Here is a 22,201-nt window from a genome sequence, read left to right on the forward strand (position 1 = left end):
GCTTCATGAGACTGCCTGACACTTTCTTTACAAAAGTATTTCTCCTTTTAGTGAAACTACCTTTAATACACTGATATGATCATTATAAGAAGACATGATTGCACTAGCTCTCATCCACAGAACCAAGGCAAATACTAATAATTTGCAACAGCAAAATTCCCATTCATTCATCTAACGAATAAGGTAAAACCTCATTATAATGTCATTTACTGTACAGTGCAATTCAGCCCAAGAGATCTCCCTCGGGCCCAGCTAGAAGGATTTAATTACTGGATTACCAAGAGGACTTTTCAGTCAAGTGGTCTCACCCTACGAGGCAAGCTTGAAGGACACAGTTATCAAGAATCCAACAGCATATTTTAGAAGTATAGGTGTTCAAGTGTTGACATTAAAAAGCCTTCAATTTAGATTAGTCAAGACAGAATGAAAGAGAAGGTGAATAATCATGGAAGCCCTACATTTCAAATATCAGAAAGTCATAGGTAGAAAGTATCTACAAGATATATGTAGATACCAGTGACATAGAGAAATGCAAAAGGTAGAAGAGAATCCTGAGGGCTTCATGGCTACCGAAATCATTATTTATATACTTCTGTTTTGTCCATCCATTGCAAAGGTAAAATTAATGACACTGCTTTCCACTTACGTTTTGTACATTTTTAAATGTCAACATTTTGGTAGATTTACTGTTCATCTTGTCAACTGTAGGCCTCATGACCACAGTATCTCATAGAAGGCAAGTAAGAAAGATGAGTTGGAGTCTCAAATTTTTGCCACGCTATAGGATGTATTTTTATTAACTGGAAACTCCACTCTGAGGTTTAAGACAAGGGCCCCTCAGCCATCAATGATAAGCCCTTTCTCCAGGGAGGAAGGAGGAGAGACCGTGTTGGCAAACTAGCTCACTCCCACAGCTCCAACAGCGCCAGTCTCTGTTTTGAAAGCTAAATGCATATGTTTGGTATGTAGATTATGACTGTGTCAGAACCCAAATCAGCATGCATCAAAAAGTACCAACATTCACTGAGGGAAATGTATTTTACTACTGTAAGCAATTTAGTCGCCTGATTTAAATGTATTCTGTACAATGTGGAGAGAATGGAATAAAATAAGTACACATGTCACAGATTCCCTTCCCCCTAAGGTACTAAGCAAAGGTTTTGGCTATCTGGCACATCTATCACAGAAAAATAAATGAATGCCATATGGTCTAACTGTAAAAGAACAAGCTTACCCATCTACATCCAAGAATAACTGAATAGTTGAGTGATATTTAGCTTTACAAATGGAACTTTTGTTTTGCCTTATGCTAGATACTTAAGATCTAAAGGTTCTATTATTTAAATTTTTGAAACAGTTCTATAGAACTAAGTAAATAATATCTTGTAATTGAATACTATATGGCACCTTGCTTAAAAATAGCACCTAGGATCTTTACATGAATATAAGATGCTAAAAATAACTTTTCCTCAAACTATAGTATATGAGTATATATCCCACACACAAAAATCATGGTTAAATCTCATCTCTCAAAAAAATACCCATAATGTGCTTTTAATGCAAGAACAAGTTAACCCTTAATTTCCAGATTTAAAGTTCTGTGGTAAAAATGGATCCTTCTGGGAAAGAAAATAGTTTTCATATAGGTATGAGGATACATATTATTAGCATGTATATTTAACCATATTTTTGCAAAAATATAGTTAGGTTGTGAGACTGATGACTATTATATTTATTTATATGTATTTGGTCTTTGTTTCTGGTTCCTGACACTGAGCTTCTAAACCCCTGGAATTTCCTAGTGATGTGGGTGATAGAAACATCTATTGTTCATAACAAACCCCTTTTAACCATACCTGAGTTTATAACTAATGAGGTGATGTTTAAACAGGTTCGGGATGGGAGGATTGGTCACCAGAGGTACCATGTGATTAGTGGGTTAAAACGTTCAGCCCCACCCTCTGAACTCCAAGGAGGCAAGAGGGGTTGGAGATCAAGTTAATCACCAGTGGCCCCTGATTTAGTCAACCATGCCTACATAATGAAGCTCTAAACAACAGACTTTAGAACACATCCAAGCTGACCACACTGGGTACTGGGAAGCTCCACGCACCCCATATCTTGCCCTCTGCATTTCCTCCATTTGACTGTTTCTGAATTGCATACTTTACAATGAACCAGTAATAGTAGGTAAAGTGTGTCCCTGAGTTCTGTGAGCTATTCTAGCAAATTATCAAACCTGGGGAAAGGGTCATGGAACCCTCAATTTTTAGCTGGTCGGTGGTGAGAAAGCTGCTAGCCTCAAAGTTGCCTACAAAGGGAAAAATTATCTCAGGACGACGGAAAGTACCTGCGGTTACTGAGAAGATAGTCGATATTGGCGTGGGGCAGCGGGAAGATGACAAAACCAAGCAACTACTGAAACCAGCATGTATTCTGTAAAGGAGCTATCTTATTTTGTGGGTCTATGTCATCAGCTTCCCGAAGAATCTTTACTAAAGTAGATTGTGAAACCAAGTAATTGAGGGGCACGGTCTTTGGTTTTGAATGCTGCAGGGTAGAAGATGTTTAAGTTGGTACAGGACTCACAGCTCAATGCAGAACAGTCACAGATGGCTATATATGATCCAGATACACAATGAGTTATGCCCAAGGTAACAGCCAGCATGGTATATTGCATGAAATCTACTGTAAGATCTGTTGAGTCTGAGAAGTGGGACTGTCCAACTCCCCCTATAAATGTCACGTGGAACATTCCAGATGAAACCATTTATATGCATCATATACAAGCCATGTGGGACTGGTTTTATGAAAATTGGGTTATCCACCCACTGAATATGCCCATTATCCAGTCATGGTAAAGTCTGCAGTTAAAGGGGGCTCTTTTGCATGGACATTGGACATCCACTTACTGCTATAAGAGCAAACAACAGTCTGAGAAGCCTTATCAAATTTGCTTCTCAGCTTCTCCTCATGGGTCTTACAGATGCTAATAAAAATACTAGATTAACCAACAAGAGAATGCACAGAGGCAGAGGGAAGAGTCAAGGGACTTCTGCTAGCATGGGGAAAATTTTTTAAATGGTTAAGAAATGGTGTAAATATAATAAATGTTGATAGTGGTGAAACAAAAGAAAAAGAAAGGGGAAATTCAAGAGTGGACTCCTGGCAGGGTGGAAATCTTTAGACGTTTTTTTGTTTTGTTTTGTTTTGTTTTGTTTTAAGATTTTATTTATTTATTTGTCAGACAGAGAGAGAGCACAAGCAGGGGGAGTTCAGGCAGAGGGAGAAGCAGGTTCCTGGCTGAGCAAGGAGCCCAATGCAGGACTTGATCCCAGAACCGTGGGATTATGACCTAAGCCAAAGGCAGATGCTTAACCAACTAAGCCACCTAGGCATCCCTCTTTAAATGGTTATTAAGAAAAGGGATGAATAACATGGACATTGATGAGTTTGAATCAAAGGTCTTAATAAAGCACTATTAAAGACTGGGTAGACCAAAGGGGCTCCCTGCAGGTCCTCCAACATTAAAATGCCCCAAATGAGTCTAAATATTCTAATTTAGAGGAATTTTAAAAGCCAGAAGGAAAAGATTACAATAAAAAATCAGACCTGGATTGGTATGGGGCAATAGTCAAGCAGATTAGTCAAGATAAAGATTGTCAAAAAAAAGGTAAGGTCCCCTATCTCAACTCTTTAGTGGGGACCCAAGACCTTATATTTATGAGTGGTTAAAATGGTCAGAGGTGAAGAGAAGTTATGGGGATCCCTAGATAGGAAAGCCATGAGAACTGTGGTACCAAAACTCACTGGTTAAGTCTGGAAGTAGACTACAATTAGATTTAGAGAATATAAAAATATAAAGGATAGGATTATGAAAGTTGACATATTTAAACAGGCTTTATGTGAAGACGTTCTATCTTGACCTGATTGTTTTATGGGAATGGATATAATTCTAGCTGGGGAGCCCTCCCCATACCTCGTATTGTAAAGCAAAAACCTATTCATGAAATCCTAGTGGAGGCTACAGTTAGAAATGTAAGGGTTGATGGGATTAAGCTGACTGTTAAGAGCAGAACTGGTACGTTTGAACAGGCTTCATATAAAGTGGCTACATGTCTACTATATGAATGTATTATGGGGATGGACACTGTATCTGTCTAGGGACTGTTTTCTCCAACCTAGTATTATAAAAGAGAAGGTATATAAATCTGTTCTTCAAGCAGTATTAATCAGACCTACTAAATGGGAACGGCTAAGATTGCCCAGACCCACACGGTGTAAATTAGAACTAGAGTGCTGATAAGGACAAATTCTCTATAAAGTATTCCAATGTGGAGTGTGGACTGGAGTTTATGGCAAAAGCTAGCAAATCCCTTCTGGAGACAGCTGTGGGATTCTGGACTACAGAATCTCCCTTTGAGGGAAAATTACTAGCTTGCTATTAGACATTAATTGAAATTACCTCTATGACTGAAGGACAAAATAATCTTGAAGCTGGAAATACACATAATGTGTTGGATAATGTTAGAGAAATACGCTAATGGGGAGGGCAGTGCCCGGAAGAGTTCCCTAATAAAATAGAAATGGTTTATACAGGAACATGCTACAGGGAGAATGCAAGGGGAAGATACTCATGAGCAGGGAGCTTCCTTTCCCCTAGGATTAGCTTCAGAACTGCAGGAGGAGCTGCCAAATCCTCTCATCACTTGGACAGTGCCCTATTAAGAGCCGCTTAATGTGTGGACAGCAGTTCCAAGGTGAATGGACAATATTCTGTTTGGAAGGCAACCACTCTAATAAAAGAAGATAAAAACAAATCAGTTTGTTGCTGCTTTATGATAAAAAGCCCCTTTTTTTCTGTTTTGTTTTGTTTTTTAACCAACTAATGCCCAATAGCCAATGGCGGGGTCATATGGTCAGGCAGGAGGGCAATGGAAACCTGGCCTATTAAAGAGATGCCAATATGGGTCACTGCCCTGTGGAAATCTCTATGGAAATCTGGGGGAGTTCTTCAGAAGAACCCCCTTCCAGATTCAGAGAGTGATTGGAATCAACAAGCAGATATCCCTGTACACTTGCTATGGTGTCCAATTGGCTCCACGAAATGAGTGAATATAGGGGTACCTGCAGGAATGCAGAGATGGGCTGAATTTAGACATATCGCTTCACCCTCTGAGGCACAAAAGGCCAATAAGAATTGTTCTGTCTGCCAACAAAAGAGACGAGACTGCAGGCTATATGGCAGATTCCCTGGGGGAAGCCCCTGAACATATCTGGTAAGTGAGACTGATGCAGGTAGCCCTTAGGGGTTACAAATGGGTCTTGACAGAAGTAGACACTAACTCAAGACTGGGTTTTGCTTACCCAGTGGTAGATGCAAACACTCAGAGCACTATAAAAGAACTGGAACCAATAGGCAATGTATCAATTCAGACCACTGAGTCACACTTCTTCAGACCAAGGATCACCCTTTACAGACTATAATATCCAAGAATGAGAAGAGAAATATCTTCCCCAGAGTAATTGTTTTAGTAGCTAATTAGAATGGGCAATTGAAGCACTGGCTATCTAAAATAGGGAGCTAGAAAGGCATGAAGGACTGGCTTAAGTGCCTTCACAAATAAATACATGCTTATGTTCAATATGAGTGGGGCTGAAGGAGGGGCCCCACTAGATATTCTTTTGTTTTTCAGATGGATCTGGGGAAAAGGAGGTAGAGGAGAATGTCTATGACTATGTAATTCTTGCCAAGGCATGCAGGACACTACCATGACTTTTTTTTTTTTCACTTTCCCCTACATCACTTTAACTTTCTTCTTTCTTTCTTTCTTTCTTTCTTTCTTTCTTTCTTTCTTTCTTTCTTTCTTTCTTTTTTTTTTTTTTTCCCCTACCTGATGCCATGGTTTCAGGACCAAGGAAAGCAGCTACAAATGCTGGAAGCAGAGAGGATGTCTCTGCAGGAAACTATAACTATATTTTTAAGCCTTTTATGTCAGAAGTCCTAAAGGCCTGATGGGGTGGGTTGTACCTTCACTACATCTGGCAATATTGGGGTTAACAATGAAATGCTGCTACACTGCCCAGTGGTCAGACAATTACCTTCCTTGTAATAAAAGGAAATTCTATTTATGGCAAATTAATATTCTCTAAGCACTAACTATCATGCTATTTTCTTCTCTACCCCAAGCAACAATTAGCTCTGGGGGTCCATAAAGCAGAAGATGGCCCCAGTCACTCTGACACGAAATAATAAATAGATTTCTCCTGTTGCTGCAAGTCCCTAGCATCCTATTTGTGAAGAACAAGCTGTAAAGCTTTATTATTTCCCATAAAGTCTGAACAGTTTGAACACAGAGGAAACGCACATCAATATTTCCCCTTTTAACACATTTACCATGTAAGTTGTAAGCACTGGGGCTAGTGGTCCCAATCAGAAAATCAGTCCTAACATATTTCAAACCCATAACATTATCACTTTATTTTAATGAGCTTTAACAATAAGTTGAGCTTAGAAATCATCTTTGAATACAGCCTCTAAATCAATGGGAAAGAACCTCACTATCCACCCACTGGGTTTTACTTAGGGAAGCCAGGAAGGACATGGTTCCCAGGCCCTTAAAGTTCTTCATACCTTTTCCTCTGCTTTATTTCATCCTGATACTACTACTTAAACGACAGAGTTCTGAAAAATTGGAAAAAGATGTGCGACACACCTAAAACATTCCTGGTAGATGTATCAAGTGTCAAATATGGTCTTGACCTTTTCGTACATTGGTGCTATTTTCCTGGCTTTTCATCATTGTTAGCTGATTTATTTACTAGAAGAGCCAATGAAGAGAGCATGAAACTAAATATACTCTTAGGCTTGTTCTGCCAGTCACTCTGCTAATAATTTTACATAATTAAAGTTTCCTGTGCATATATATCTATTCATTCACAAATGGTCTTGAATACCTTTCTAGGATCTGAAGACACAGAAATGAACAAAGTCCCTTCTTTCATGAAGATTACATTCTAGTAGAGGAGACAAGCACTTAACAAATAAATCAATAAATACACAAAATAATCTCAGGTGGCAGCTAAAGCAGGGCAAGGGAATAGAGAGTGATGGAATGACATTTTAGGTAAGATGGTTGGAATGACCTTACTAAAAAAACAGCTAACCTTCCACAGCATTTACTCAGAGGCAGACAGTGCTCCGAAGCTGCACTAACTTTTACTCGTTATCATTAACATTTCTGTGAGGTGGAGCTATTCTTACCCCTACTTGGCAACACAGAAGTACAAAGAGGTCTCATTTGACCATTTCCAGAGCCTGAATTTGAGCCCAGAATGTTGGGACTTCAAAGTCCATGTTCTTAACCATTTTATGGGATATGACCATCAATGGAAAGAAAGTTCCAGACAGGAAGGATACCCGCTCAAATATTTCTAGTCAAGTGATTCTGACTCAGGAAGTTCCAAATTCTATCTTCAAAATGGATTATGCCACAAGCCAATCAATCAAATAGCTTAACAAAAATTTGAGAGGCAGTTACAAAGCGCTAAGAAAAAGAACAAAGTAAAACAAAACAAACAACAACAAAAAACCAGAGCAAAAGGAAAAAAACAGTCAAGAGGCCATAACACCAGACAATAAGACAAAGATTCCACCAGAACTCCACCCATGTATTTTATGTCTGGGAAATATAACTTGGTACAGATGCTGATAGATATGTGTCAATCTTATTTTTAAAAGGTGCAGCTAAGGAAGATAAACAGAATAAAACCATAAGTAATGGATTAATCTACATTTAATTGGTTTCCATTTCCGTATTGTATAACAATGCATGTTTGACATTCTGATTTTGGACCCAGAGATTCAAACATTCTTCTTCCTAAAACATATGGATATCAGATCATGAATAATTACTGAAATGAATGTTTACAAATCACTGTCTGTCTTATCCTTAAATAATGTGGAACATAAAACTCAAAGAGACTACACGGATGTGCTCTATATGTCATTAGAAAATGTACCATTGATGGGGAGAAAGGAGGGCACTAGTTGTGATGAACACCGGGTGTTGTACATTAACTGCTGAATCACTAAATTCTATACCTGAAACTAGTTAACGTGCACTGCATGTTAACTAACTGGAATTTAAATAAAAACCTGAGGGGGGAAAAAAAAGAATATGTATCATTGAAAATGTCAGGCAAATGCTATACAAGATCCCAGTCGTCCTGTGCCCTGATGCCAGGCTACAGTAATGATTTCCAGAACAATTTTCTACACTAGCCTGGGAGAGACCTTGAGCATATGACATACCCAAGTACAGGAGTAACATTAAAACAGACATTTATTTATTTACTAGACATTAACTATACTGGACAATGCCCCCCCTCCCCATCCCAGGTACAAATGTATCAGAATCCACTGACCATTTCCACTGGTCACTGCCTAAGAAAACCCCAAGAAAACATAAGGCAAGAAGGTCATCACCAGCATATCTTCTCATTATTAGATCCTCCAAATAAAATATCCGTGGAAAAGAAGAAAGGACCATAGACAGAGAATCTGACAATCTGGATTCTTGGCAAGGTTTTATAACTTAAGTATCTGTGTGATCCTGAGCAAGTCACTTGAATCATTTCAGCTCAACTCAACTCAGTTCCAGGAGGGTGAGGTGCCTATCTGTTTTGTACATCCTCCTCTTCTAAAAGATAAGCAAAGCACCTGGCACATATCTTAGGAACCAGTCAGTGTTTTCCGAATGAGTGAAACACTTATCACCACCTACTGTGTGCAGAGACAGACTATTAAAGGCAAAGTATACAATCTTAACAGGATAAAAAGTCTTGCCTAGTCCTTAATGAGAGACACTGGCTCAGTTGCTAAAAGAGTGATTTCCAGATATCTTTCCAGCTTTGTTGCAATTGTGAGACTCTTACCAAAAGCTCCATCGTCGCCAAATGTACGTCCTCAAGGATAGCGATGAATAAAAAGTTGCTGTTATACCATGGTGAATAATAAATAGAAACACCTCACATACAGGCTTTGAGATATTGATCCCATCATTTCTGAATGGAGTGGTAAAAGAAAAATGAAAACAAGACGGGAAAAAAAATGCCATATGATGGTTAATCTCACAATAGGCATAAACAATAGAATGTTGCCTGGAGTGTGACATTGTGTTTAAAGTAACAGGCTTGGTGCCCATGACAACCAGTTAATTTGGTATATGGAGAAACACTGCTTTAAAGACAACAGAAAATGTAAGGAAATGTTTGAAATATTAACTCTTTTATGATGTGTGGTTATCTAAACTTCACCTCCCTCTATGTGGACAGCTATATGAATCGATATCACAATTGTTTAATATTCTACAAACAGAGCCCTGACCATTTTTGATGGATACACTTTGATGTGCGGTTTCTCAATCTCTCATTATTCTTTTTTTTTTACGATTTTATTTATTTATTCATTTGACAGAGAGAGAGGGGGGGTGAGAGTACAAGCAGAGGGAGCAGTAGAGGGAGAAGCAGGCTCCCCGCTGAGCAGCGAGTCTGATGTGGGGCTTAATCCCGGGACCCTGGGATCATGACCTGAGCTGAAGGCGGACGCTTAACTGACTGAGCCACCCATGTGTCCCTCAATCTCTCATTATTCTTGGCATCCACTCAACTATTTGGGCACCAGATATTATTAAGAGGACGTTAAACCAAAATGACTTTTCTTAATTTTAAAAACAATAGGTAAGATATGTCACAGATGCATGGAGGAAGAGGGCCCAGTCCTGCCAGGCTGCCCAGCACAGCAGTTATATTTCCTCTGCCTTCTGGGAGTTCCTGGGAGATCCTGTCAGACTCTCCACCCCAGTTCCATCAAGCCACCCACAAACCCAAACTCTTCCAGAATGCTTTCCCAACTGCTCCACAGACTGAAAAAAAAAAAAAAAAAAATCCCTGAATTCCATTCTCACAAAACCTTATAATGCAGAAGAAAACCTGTGCTCAGCATAATGAGAATATACTTCTAAATGGAGTACGTGAGAAATGACACACTCAAGTGTATGCATCTGACACACCCAGGTAAGGAGTGACGTTAAAACAGGAACACAGCCATCTGGCCACGTAAGGAAAGACAAGTTTGGCATCATGCGCCATGAAGTAAGAAAGCAAGATCTCAGTGCCTGAAAATGGAAGGAATTTCTAAGACAGCCCCTTGCACTTCGCCAACTTTCAAATGGGTAACTGCACTCTAAATACAATACAGACACAATTTGAAAGAAAATTTGCAAAAATACAGTTAAGGTTGTCTCTGGTGATCTTCTCTAAGCAGAATAAATATAGAGGAGGAATAAATCTCTCTTCGAAATGTCACAGGTAGGAAAAGGAAAGCTTCAGAAGGCCTTAGGAAATTATAGGGATTTCACAAATAGCATGTGATTAGAAATGGAGCAAAGTCTAGGTGGTTCTGACAAACGAAGGAGCTAATGGGAAACACAGCACCTGGCAGAGCAAACAGATTTAGAAGGGCACTGCCACAAACGTAAATAGGAAGCTACCCCTGCTTCACTTAGCTTGCAGCTTCCACACAGGATAAAGGCTGAATTCATTTTTGCCCTCAAAATGAAAACGGCAATTCCTAACAATAAAGAGCATGTGAGTAACAAGTGCAAAGACTAAAGACACTTAAGGAATATCAGGTAAATATCAATACCCAATTGTGTGTTTGGGTTTGTGTTGCTTTTCTCCCAATGCTTCTTTACTAAGCTGAATTTGGGTTCTCTTTGCCTCTAATCTATAAATCTATTTATTTACCTATCTTTTTTTTTTTAAGATTTTATTTATTTATTTGACAGGGATAGAGACAGCCAGCGAGAGAGGGAACACAAGCAGGGGGAGTGGGAGAGGAAGAAGCAGGCTCATAGCGGAGGAGCCTGATGTGGGGCTCGATCCCACAACTCCGGGATCACACCCTGAGCCGAAGGCAGACGCTTAACCGCTGTGCCACCCAGGCGCCCCTTACCTATCTATCTTTATAAATATATATGTATTTGACATACACTAAGTTTAAAATATAAATATTTAATATAAAAATGACAAGTTTTTATTCGTAACAGTTTTCCAATCCAGTATACTGCCTATGGCAGAGGTATGGTATGGAGTATGGTTGCATTTTTGATTTTAAGATCACTGATTGTCACCTTACCCCAAAATCTTTTTGCTTTCACCTCACATGTCACCTCACCTGTCTCTCAGCCTGGGACATCACGTGCTAAGAAAATAGACACTAACCATTCTGTGAGTGGGCTCCTTACCTCTTAAATGAACTTCACGGCCATAGTTGCTGTATTATTACCTATTGCCATGTAACAAATGCCCCAAACTTAAAATCATAAATATTTGTTATCACACAGGTCTTTCAGGACAGGAATTTGATAGTGGCTTCACCAGGTGGTTTTGGCTCCGTGTCTTTCATGCTGTTGCAGTCAAACTCCATGGGGGCTGTGAATATCAGAAAGCTCCACTGGGTCTAGAGGATGTGCTCCCAAGCTCACTTTAATGATTGTTGGCAGATCTCAGATCCCCTTCCAAGTTTACTCCCATTGTTACAGGCAGACCTCAGTTCTTGCCTTAGGAGTCTCTTCAGAGGCTGTTTGAGTTCTCTCACAACATGGTAGCAGGTTTTCCTCTCCTCAGAGCTGCTTCGTAACATGCAAGCTGACTTCACCCAGAGACAGTATGTAGTGGATTGAATGGTGACTCCGAAAAGAAATCTCCATGACCTAAGCCCCAGAATCTGAATGTGAGCCTATTTGGAAAAGGGGTCTTTATGGATATAATTAAGTTAAGGATCTCAAGACCTTGAGATCATTCTGGAATAGAGTAGGCCTAATGACAAGCGTCCTCATAGGAGAAGAAAAAAGAGAATATGGGAAAGGGAAGATGACCATGTGAAAATAGAGGCAAAGATTGGAGTTATGTTGCTATAAGCCAAGGAATACCAGAAACCACCAGAACCTGGAAGAGGCAAGGATGGACTTCCCCCTGGAGTCCCCAGAAGGAGTCCCAGACACCTGCCAAGAAATTGATTTCAGACCTCTGGCTGCCAGGACCATGAGAGAAATAAGTGCTGTTTTAAGACATCAAATTTGTGGTATTTTGTAATGGCAGCCCTAGGAAACAGAGTGATTTGAGAGAGAATGAGAGTTAAAGATGGAAGCCATAGTCTTTTGTAACTTAATCTCAGTAATTCCCATTATTCTGATATATTCTATTCACTAGAAAGGAGTCATTAAGTTCAGGGCACATACAAGGGGAGGGGAACTAAACTCTCCCACTCCAGGGGAGAAATACCAAAGAACTTGTGGATGTATCTTTAAAACCAATAAAGTTCTCATCTAAAGTTTCTCAAAATGACTTTTGAAGACCTTCCCTTTCCTCTGAGAACAAGATACTGGAAGGAAGCAGGAGCAAATGTCTGAGTCTTGAGGATGGTATGGGACTATTCTTTCTTTTTTTTTTTTTTTAAAGATTTTATTTATTTATTCGACAGAGATAGAGACAGTCAGCAAGAGAGGGAACACAAGCAGGGGGAGTGGGAGAGGAAGAAGCAGGCTCATAGCGGAGGAGCCTGATGTGGGGCTCGATCCTGTAACGCCGGGATCACGCCCTGAGCCGAAGGCAGACGCTTAACCGCTGTGCCACCCAGGCGCCCCAAGGGACTATTCTTTCTTAATTCCTATCTGCGACTTCCATATCTTCTCAAACACCACTCACTGACACATATGTTCGGATGGATTATTGTCATAAACATTACTAGTAGACCTCATGATGTCATGTATACATACCTCATTTAAGACGCCTATTAATAAAGTGCCATAAAAAATAAGAAATCAGTACTAAAGGCATATTCATGTACATCACCTCACTTAACAGTTGATTAAATTATCACAACATTCCTACAGGAGAGTTAGTATTATCTAAGAGACAGAGACAGTATGTTTCAGCAGACAGAGCACTATACTGTGAGTCGGGATATCCAGACTCTAGTCTTGGCTCTGTCCCTTATCACACGGTAAATAAAAAATAAAAAATAAAATAATCTTTCTGGGCCTCGGCTTCCTTAACTGTAAAATTAGGAGGTCAGATGAGATAATCATTAAAATCCCTGTCAACTCCAGCAGCTGCAGCAGCAGCAGCATTACTTCTATTAGCTCTAAAAACTAGACTAAAATTAAAATTATACATATGTCAGAACTGAAATATAATATCCATACCAAGGAAGAACAGTTGAAAAAGTCAGGAACTATCTTGTCTTAGATATCAGGCAAGGTGAATTTTTTTAACCCTATAGTAAAGTGCTTTCATTTTGCCAGCAATAAATTTCTCCTAGATAGCTTATGGCTCTCAGCTCCACTATCATCTCAGAGGGGTGGTGTTCCCTGACCACCATGGGAAAGGAAGCCCTTTCCCTCCACTCTGTTACCATTCTTTATTTTCCTCACATTCCTTACCATGATCTCAGGTGCTTTGCTCTTACATGAATGTGTTTATTATCTGCTTCTCTGTGCTAAGAACCTAAGATCTAAGAGTACTTGAACCTTAGCTTTTTCACTATAGTTTTCTACATTCCAAAAGAGCACTCTAGCTCAGAGTAGGTACTTAGTAAACACTGACTGAATAAGTAAATAAAGTATGCTAAGCATTTTACAAGTAATAATAGAGTCATATGCCTGTATTATGCCTTACCCTGATAAAAAGTGGTTCTGCATCTTAACAAATTCACCCAAGGTAGATATGACTATCCCCAGATAATTATGGATGAAGAAACCGAGGCTCAGAGGTTAAGGGACTTTACCAAACAATTAGAATATCCTGGATTCAAGACCCCTCTTCAGACTTTCTACCCTGACGCTTAGTGTTCTTGACCCAGAATCAATCTTTAATTCTATAGGGAAGAACTTGGTTTCATCAATATTTTCAATTGGAAACCCTTCTAATTAAGCCATAATGTAGTCTAATATTTAGTATTTGGGCTTGATAAATAATTGCGAAGATAATTAAAAAATTTGCAAACTGTTAGGTGTTGCCCACTTTTTAATCAAGTCATATAGGTTAGTAATAGCTCAAAGAACATCTTAGCAATGGGGGGAAGTCTTCATTTAACTCAGCATTCACCATTTATTTCAATAAATGTATTCTGCAATTCCAGCACATTAACTACTTTGGCTCTGAGATTAACCTTTCCTGTTTGGTTGTGCCTGACCTCAAAGCATCCCAAATTACTCAAAGCAATTCTGATGGCTTTAATTTATGAGAACACCTTCAAATATTCATCTTTTAAATCCTGAAAATGATTATCCCTGCAAAACAGTGGCTCTCTTTTTAATCTTAGCTGATAACTCTGATTAAACACATCCAAAGGCTGATTACCCCCACTGCGGTTAATGCCAGTGTCACAGCTAACTACTTATTTCACAGCAGGAATTGCCTTGAGAGCCCATTTACATTCTTACCCAGAATTGATTTACACTGTTATTTCCTATTGATCACATAGGCAAAAGAAGGTGTAGATGGTGTCCTCTGAAGGCCTACTAAGATCTCAAATAACGCAAGCCAAGCACTGGCGCTTATTCTACGCTCAGCTAGTAATACAACAGTGTAAATACTAGCTACTTCCAAGATGTCGTTATTTTTAGAAGACTATTTACTATTAGAGTCATTTAGTTATTTCATCACAAAGTCACTTGAAGATGGAATCTATGTTATTACAATGGGTAAAAAAAAGAGAGAGGACATAAAGAAAGTAATCTCAGTGTAGGTTATCTTGGTGCCACGTGGACAAGTTAATCAAACTCTGTCTCCCTATGCTTTCTTGCACTGCTAGAGTCTTTGAGCAAGCAGCATGGCTGGTGACAGGATAACGGAGGTGCTGCAATGGTAGCAATACCAGCTCTGCGGATTTCTGGAATCACGTAGTCCCATCTTGAATGTCTTCTTGGTTGGTTTCCTGCCATGGGGGCTATGAGTACCACAAAGACAATGCCTTCATTAATTCCTCCAGTAAATATGTATCAAAAGCTATGAGCTTGGCTCTGGATACTATGTCAGATAGTAAGGATATCAGAGGCGAACAAGAGTATAGGACTTCCCTCTCCTTAAACTGTTACTCTGTTTGAGAAGGTAAGCAATAAACAAGTAAACAAATACTAACTGTGAATATGCCACAAAGGAAAAGAAGAGCATGTCTGAGTTCTCTTCAAAGAAAGCCCTAATCTGCAACCCAAAAGGATGTCTATGTTATGTAGCAAAACGTGCCTAGGGTAAGGAATCAAAAGGCAAAGGTTCTGCTCAGGATTCCACCACTGTCTAGGTCAATGATGCTCACACCTGAACTTGCATCACAGTCACCCAGAGAGTTTGTTAAACCACAAAGTGTAATTCCGTAGATCTGGGGTGGGGCAAAGGAATTTGCATCTCTAACAAATCCCCAGGTGCTGCTGCTGCTCCAGGCAGTGCATTTTGAGAACCACTACTCTGGGTCTTAAAATCTTTCTGCCCTTTTCACTTCCACATTCATCATAAGGATCACTAAGGAGATAAAACGTATAAAACTGCTTAATATAAATGAAAGGGGTGGTAATTACAAAGAAATAGATTCAGATAGTAATTAAATGCCTAAAGCACTTAAGGAAAATGAACCAATCAGAGCTGGTTTTAGGAGGAACAACCCCATGTCTCTCTTCAGGAAGGAAGATGGTTTTATGTTCTTCAAAAGCCACTTTTCTCTTTGTGTAATATAAGTCATTTAATTATGGAAGGGGCTCATGAGGGCCCTCAGATCTCCATCAAAGCCTGACAGAGTCATATTCGTGACAGCATGCCCACTCCACTGCCTTCACAATCCGACACCTGCTGGTGGAGCCCATGATGGCTGAAATCAGGTCACCCATCGCAGAGGACTAACTCAGAACCATCTTATGAGTTACCCACTCTAGAAACTGAATTTACTCAGGTCTACAGGCTCCCTTTCAGCATATTAGCTACCACCCACTGGAGGAAGCAAGGAATAAAGATTTATTGCCTAATACTTTAGTGGTTTGAATTAATTCTCCCTTCAGAGACTTGACTTATTCACTTTCCAGTTCTGGCCCTACTGAGAAAAATGACCATTTTTTTCCAAGGTATTTTTTTTTTTTCAAGGTGGCCTTATCATTTGAAAGATTTAAAAGGCTTCAGATCATCCTCCCAAGGTGACGTTCTATTGAGGCAACAGAATCAAGAGCTGTCCCAAGAAACAGACGGCAGGTATTTTAGTCCCACTTTTGTCGATAGGGATCTAAATCACATACATTCAATAAAATTCAATAAATATTTAACCTCTCTGAATCTTGGCTTCCTCCTTTATAAAAAATAGGGATTGCCAAAGACCGGGAATTGGCAAAATCTTTCTGCAAAGGCCTGACAGTAAATGTTCCAGGCCTTCTAGTCATACAGTTCCTGTTGCAACTACTTGACGCTATCCCGTGAAAGCAGCTATAGACAATACACAAACGGATGCTGTATTCTAATAAAATTTTATTTATAAAAAACAGGCAGCCAACACCTGCCATAGACTCTCGCCCTAATCAGGTGATACTTGAGCTATCTGCCATGGTCCTAACATGGACATAGTTTGTTACTGGAAGCAACAAATTTAACCGCTCTGTACCTGAATTTCCCTTTGTGTTGAAAGAAAATACCATTACTTGTCATGTCACTTCCTCATAGAAATTTCTAAAGGACTGATGAGCTAATGTTTCAAAGTACTATGATTTCTTGATGAAGGGCACAGGAGAAGTATTAATTATTATCAACTGTACCTTTTAAGCTACCATCATCTGATTATTATTGTACCTGGAAATACAATGAGGATTCTGATTCATATCAATCTATGATGTTCTAACATGCTATACTATGGTCTCTCACCCTATAGTCTCCTTTCAAATGATTAATAAAAACCTGTGAGTTGGAAGCTAATATTACTCTTCGATATCTTCCAAAGAGTTAATGGAAGGGTAAAAGAAACAGATCTCACCATTTTATATACAGATTTTAATATTTTTCCATTTATCATTCATGATTATTCAACCTTAAAGCCTAAAAATGGAGCATTCTCAAGAAATAGAAGAGACATGGGAGCTATGCCAAAAGTCATTAAATAAAGTTGATATGGTTTCTTTATTTTTATTTGTTCACCCTTAGGAGAAGTGCCATTAAAAGTAAATTCCTTAAACGAGAGACTTTGGAATTAGATATATGTTAAAATATCATTTAAAAATCCTAAGGGATAATTAACACTAATTTCATCATTTCTCAGGGATATTCACGTAAAATGTCTTTTACATCTTACCCATCACCAATTATCAACCAATCTTCCACCTTTAACAAGTAATTCATCTAGTAGATATTTCTGTGGTACCCATTATATACAATGGACTGATAGAAAGGTGGAAAACTTGTACGTGTAACAATAAAAAGTAGTGAAAAGTGCCCTCAGGTGTTAACAAGCTGTATTCATGAGTTTGAAGGAAAAAGAAGTTCCTTTGACCGAGTTGATAAGGAAGATTTGTTTTATGAGAGAAGTGATACTTGAGTTGAGTCTGGAAGACAGGAAAGAGACAAAGAGCTTTCTAGATGGCCCCAAATACAGACTCCAAGCCCAGGCACATGACTGTGAGCAATTCAGATCATGTAAAAGCTTGTTAGTTCAGGATATGGCAGTAAATCATGGAAGGCCAAAGGTAATCAGGCTAACAAGTCTATGTTTAAGGAAACACCCATCCAAGGATTTTGAGAGGAGAGGAGTTAACACATTCTGAGCCCTTATAATGTTTCAAACATTTCTCTAACCTGTATGGACACAGCAATAAGTGTAAAGACACAGGAAAAAAAAATCTCCACCCTCATTTTCATAGGGGGAGACAGACAAAAAACAAAATCAATAAGTAAATGATACCACGTATTTGAAGGTTAAATACTACAGATAAGCAATTATAAATAAAGCAGAAAAAGCAATTATAAACAGGTTGGTTAGGGCAATATTGGAAGTTACATTTGAGCAAGCGTTTGAAGGAGGTGAGGGAGCAAGCCAGGGAGGTCTGTAGAAGAACAGAATTCCAGGCAGAAGGAACTCTAATGCAAACGCGTTACAGATCAGCAAAGCAACCTGTGTGAGCAAGGAAGAGGACAGAGGGAGATGATGTCCGAGACGTAAGGAGAGCCACACCACTTAGTCTTACAGACAATCATGAGGACTCTGGATTTAGGAATATTAATCTACCAGCACTGGGCAGAATGCATTGGAGGAGGGAAAAAATTAGTAGAAGCAACATTTGAAAAGCCATTTTCCAGGTGACAAGTTCTGAAACTACTCATTTGCTCATTCATTCATTCACGTTAATTCAGCACATATTCAGGAAACACTGTGCTATATATTGACACTAAAACTGTGACTGATGGACAAACTCCCCCCACATGAAGTGGACCCTTTGGTGGGATGATGATAGTACGAACAGGAAGGTTCCACATGTTGATAAGCTTCTAAAACTCTATAGGTATCTAAATTTTATTATGAATCTAATATTGTAAACGAGAAGGTCCCAAAAGGTCCAACTATATAAACAGTCCTTAGTCTATTTCTTAAGTCATTTCTTTAGCAATCTCCTTTAATGAAATATTAGCCAATATTCTTTCCACTCTTACAATTACTTTTGAAAAGAATGATCGGACATTCCACATCAAAAGAAATCAAAACATCCAAACAATGAAGAATAAACTAAATCTCTGAGGCTTATCTTTCCACCAATTATGATGAGTCACAGAATATAGATGACAAACATGATTAATTCAAATACAAGCATTTAGGAATAGATTAATTTAGCAAGCATAAAAAAAAGCAAAGACTTGTTCAAAATTACCAAGTTCGTCTGTAACCTAGACAATAGTGTTTTCCAAACAAATTGCTGATGCATGAAGATATTATCAATGGTGGCTGGATGACTGGCTTTAGTACCCCCATAATGATAAACCCGCTGTCGCAGAGGACAGATAGGAACTAGTTTCTGCTGTCAAACTGTCATGGAATTATTAAATATGGAGGGGGAAAATGACCCAAGCAGTATGTAATGAGCTCCTTTTCATTCTCTTTCTACAAAAGCACATCTGTGGATTGTTAATGACTCTGAAATGGATGAACCAAATTGATGAGAAAGAAAAACATCTTTCAGGGATAGGAAAAGGGGAAATGAACACACACACACACACAATGTTTATAAAATATAATTTAAAATATAAAGGCTTGTGAAAGTACTATGGAAAACTATAAAGTGGCATACAGATGTAAACTATTATTATGCATTTCCATATTGCTTGATTGCTTTCCCTGCTCTTTATGTTTCTAATATAGATCATTAATCTTTCAAAATATAGAGAAATACCAAGACTTCTTCACAAGTAGTCTAGTGTGTGACTTTCGTGAGGTGGCACTGCCATCCCAAATCTGGCCCTTTCTATGGTGCTGGATGATTTTCTTACTGGATGTGCCCTGTGGACTGTGCACAGTGACTTAAATGCGTATAAGACTCTCATTATCTCCGTTCACACAGATTTGGTACCAAGTTTTGTGGACTGACTTTTGTTAACTAGAGTCCCTGTGCCACAAAGACTCAGTTGGCGTGGGGGTGCCCAGGAAAGCCACACCTTAGCTCAAGGATATGACTCAATCATGAAACTCCTCAAGCGCAGGTCTTGGTGTCATTGGTCTTCATACCTCCCTCAATAACCCTCAACTAAGCTGGACGACTTAGAGATGTCAGACCGGAGCAAGCACATTAGACAAAATCATCATGGCATTACCCATACACTAAGGCCACCATTTTATTTGGTCATAGTTAGTGATACTGAGGTTATCTGTCTTCGGAAATCTCAGAGGTGAAGAATTTATTTGTGCTTTAATACATAAGAAAGAAAGTAGTAAAGCAGTAGGAAACCAGGCCTTATTCCTTAGTTTAAGGACAGACACAAGTGTGAAAGTAATCAATAACCTGCTTGTTCTCGGGTGGTATCAGTTAGCTATATCACAAAGGTAGTACGGTGTTAAAAAGAAAAAATGACCAATATTTGTAAACTAGAGACATATAATTCTGGAAAGGGAAATCACCTTTAATACTCAGGTTTTCTGACTCAAAGGGAGAACTGTTTGAAACACCACTGTACATAAAGGACTCTATGTGACATAAATATACATTTCAAGTGGGAGTGAGGGCCATTTGGCACATGATTTGGCTCTTTCACACAAGGTAAAAACACTAAGAAAGAAAGAAAAGTGAGAAGTCACTGAAGGAAAAACTAAACAGTATATAGCTGACTTGCATTCACTAGAACCCACTGTGAGAAATATAGAATGCAGTATTATAATGTGTATAAAGAAAAAATATCATTTTAATATATGACATTTACTACAAAACCTCAGATTTAAACATTCTTTAAAGTAATCTTGAAAATATAACACACTATCTCTCCACTCACACATATCCATAGGAAATTCATTCTTACACAACTTGTCTATACAGAGCCTAACAAGTATCCTACAGATTGTGTTATAATTTTTTAGTCACGTTTTCTCCACTACAAAAAAAAAAAACAAAAAACAAAAACTCGGTTCATTTTTACATAAAATGTATTTACAGACCCAGGCAGTATCAGAAGAAGCAGATGAACAGAATAAACAATTAACTGGTGTCCCAATTTCCAGATCAATGAACACCTTAATGGTGCACTGAAACCCTTCACCTCCACCCGCCAAGCCCTGAAGATTATGTGATTAAAAAATCCGTGCCTTTAACCAGCTCCTCTCTCAGTATTTTTATTCCACGCCACCCCACTTAGTTGGCTAAATGACTAGGCAACAAGGTCAATCAAATGCAATACTTCTCTCTATTCAAATAGAATGGAAATTTTGACCATTCCACATTCAAAGAGCAAATACATTCTCACACTGACAACCACATTCCATTGGCTTTTCCTGAAAGCAAAGTGTGACAGATGCCTTGGCTGTAATTGCCAATCAGCCTTTACATGGCAGCTGAAAACACAATATATCACTTTGATCTCCTTTGCTCTAAACACATCCACAATCAAGAAACCTGAACAAGGAATAAGAAATTGGCATCATTTCCAGAAGCTGTCACTCCACAACCCTTTAAATACTATAATGTACATTTTGCTCATATTTTTATTTCTCTGTTTCAGAGACACTCTGTCGAAGACCTGAACAAAAATCACCTACACTCACATATTATACATATATATTTAAAGAAATATTTGGAGCACACATTTTATTACCAAGGACAAAATCCAAATATAAGCGCATTTAATTAAATATCACCACTACCATTTCCTTTTCCAGTTACACACTTGAGGGATAAAACCATATAAGCATGCTCAGCTGATCTGGAAACAGTGTTCACAAGAGCTGTACTCACATTTTGCAGGCAGGTCATAGCCACATGTGATTTTTGCATGTCCAGTCTCACAGCCGTTCAGGTTACGACATTCAGCCAGTAAACAGGGGCCAGCTGCTCTGTGAATACAGCCATCCACTAGGAGAGAGAGAAAAAAGTTAGCTCATTTTTGTCCTTTTGGAAGTAAATGCAAGTAAATGCAAAACTGGATACAGCAAGAGAAAAGGAACTCAATTTGTTCCTCTTGAAAATCACCGTAGTCTCATGGAAGAAAACCCATGATGTCCAATCCTCCAAACACTATGCTTTCGTGTGTGTGTGTGTGTGTGTGTGTGTGTGTGTGTGTGTGGTGGACAGAGGTAGAAGGGTTACACAAGTCATGTAGTGTGCTGGCAAACATTAAACAACAGTTTTCTCTTGGGATGGGGGAATCCCTGATTTGTAGCCTTTTCCAACATCAATTGTGTAAATACCCCCACCATGTCCAATTTCAAACTATCAGCTTGAGGTCACTGAACACAGGGTGCAAAAGAAATGCTAATAATTCTGTCTCCCAAGCTGGTAAGTATTGCCTCCAACATACCACAAGTTATAGAAGAAAAAGGTCAAGAAGAAAGTGAAAACAACACTCTAAAACATCTGTACTCACCTCAAAACTGAGAGTAGAATTAAAGCCATTAAAAAAAACCAGACTTCTGAGCTCC

The 22,201-nt window shown here is 38.8% G+C and overlaps 1 protein-coding gene across 3 annotated transcripts in view; it reads right to left on the minus strand.

Annotated features, from left to right (window-relative positions):
* The window catches only part of MACROD2 (mono-ADP ribosylhydrolase 2), a 1,912,358-nt gene that overhangs the window by 1,259,609 nt on the left and 630,548 nt on the right, over positions 1–22,201 (minus strand). For all 3 annotated transcript variants that reach the window (XM_040637968.1, XM_040637967.1, XM_040637966.1), the window contains exon 5: positions 21,519–21,635. In XM_040637968.1, the coding sequence (XP_040493902.1) occupies positions 21,519–21,635 (117 nt within the window). The remainder of the gene's footprint in view (positions 1–21,518; positions 21,636–22,201) is intronic.

The sequence above is a fragment of the Ursus maritimus genome, unplaced genomic scaffold (genome assembly GCF_017311325.1).
Source record: "Ursus maritimus isolate PB19 unplaced genomic scaffold, ASM1731132v1 scaffold_22, whole genome shotgun sequence".
NCBI classification, from domain to species: domain Eukaryota; kingdom Metazoa; phylum Chordata; class Mammalia; order Carnivora; family Ursidae; genus Ursus; species Ursus maritimus.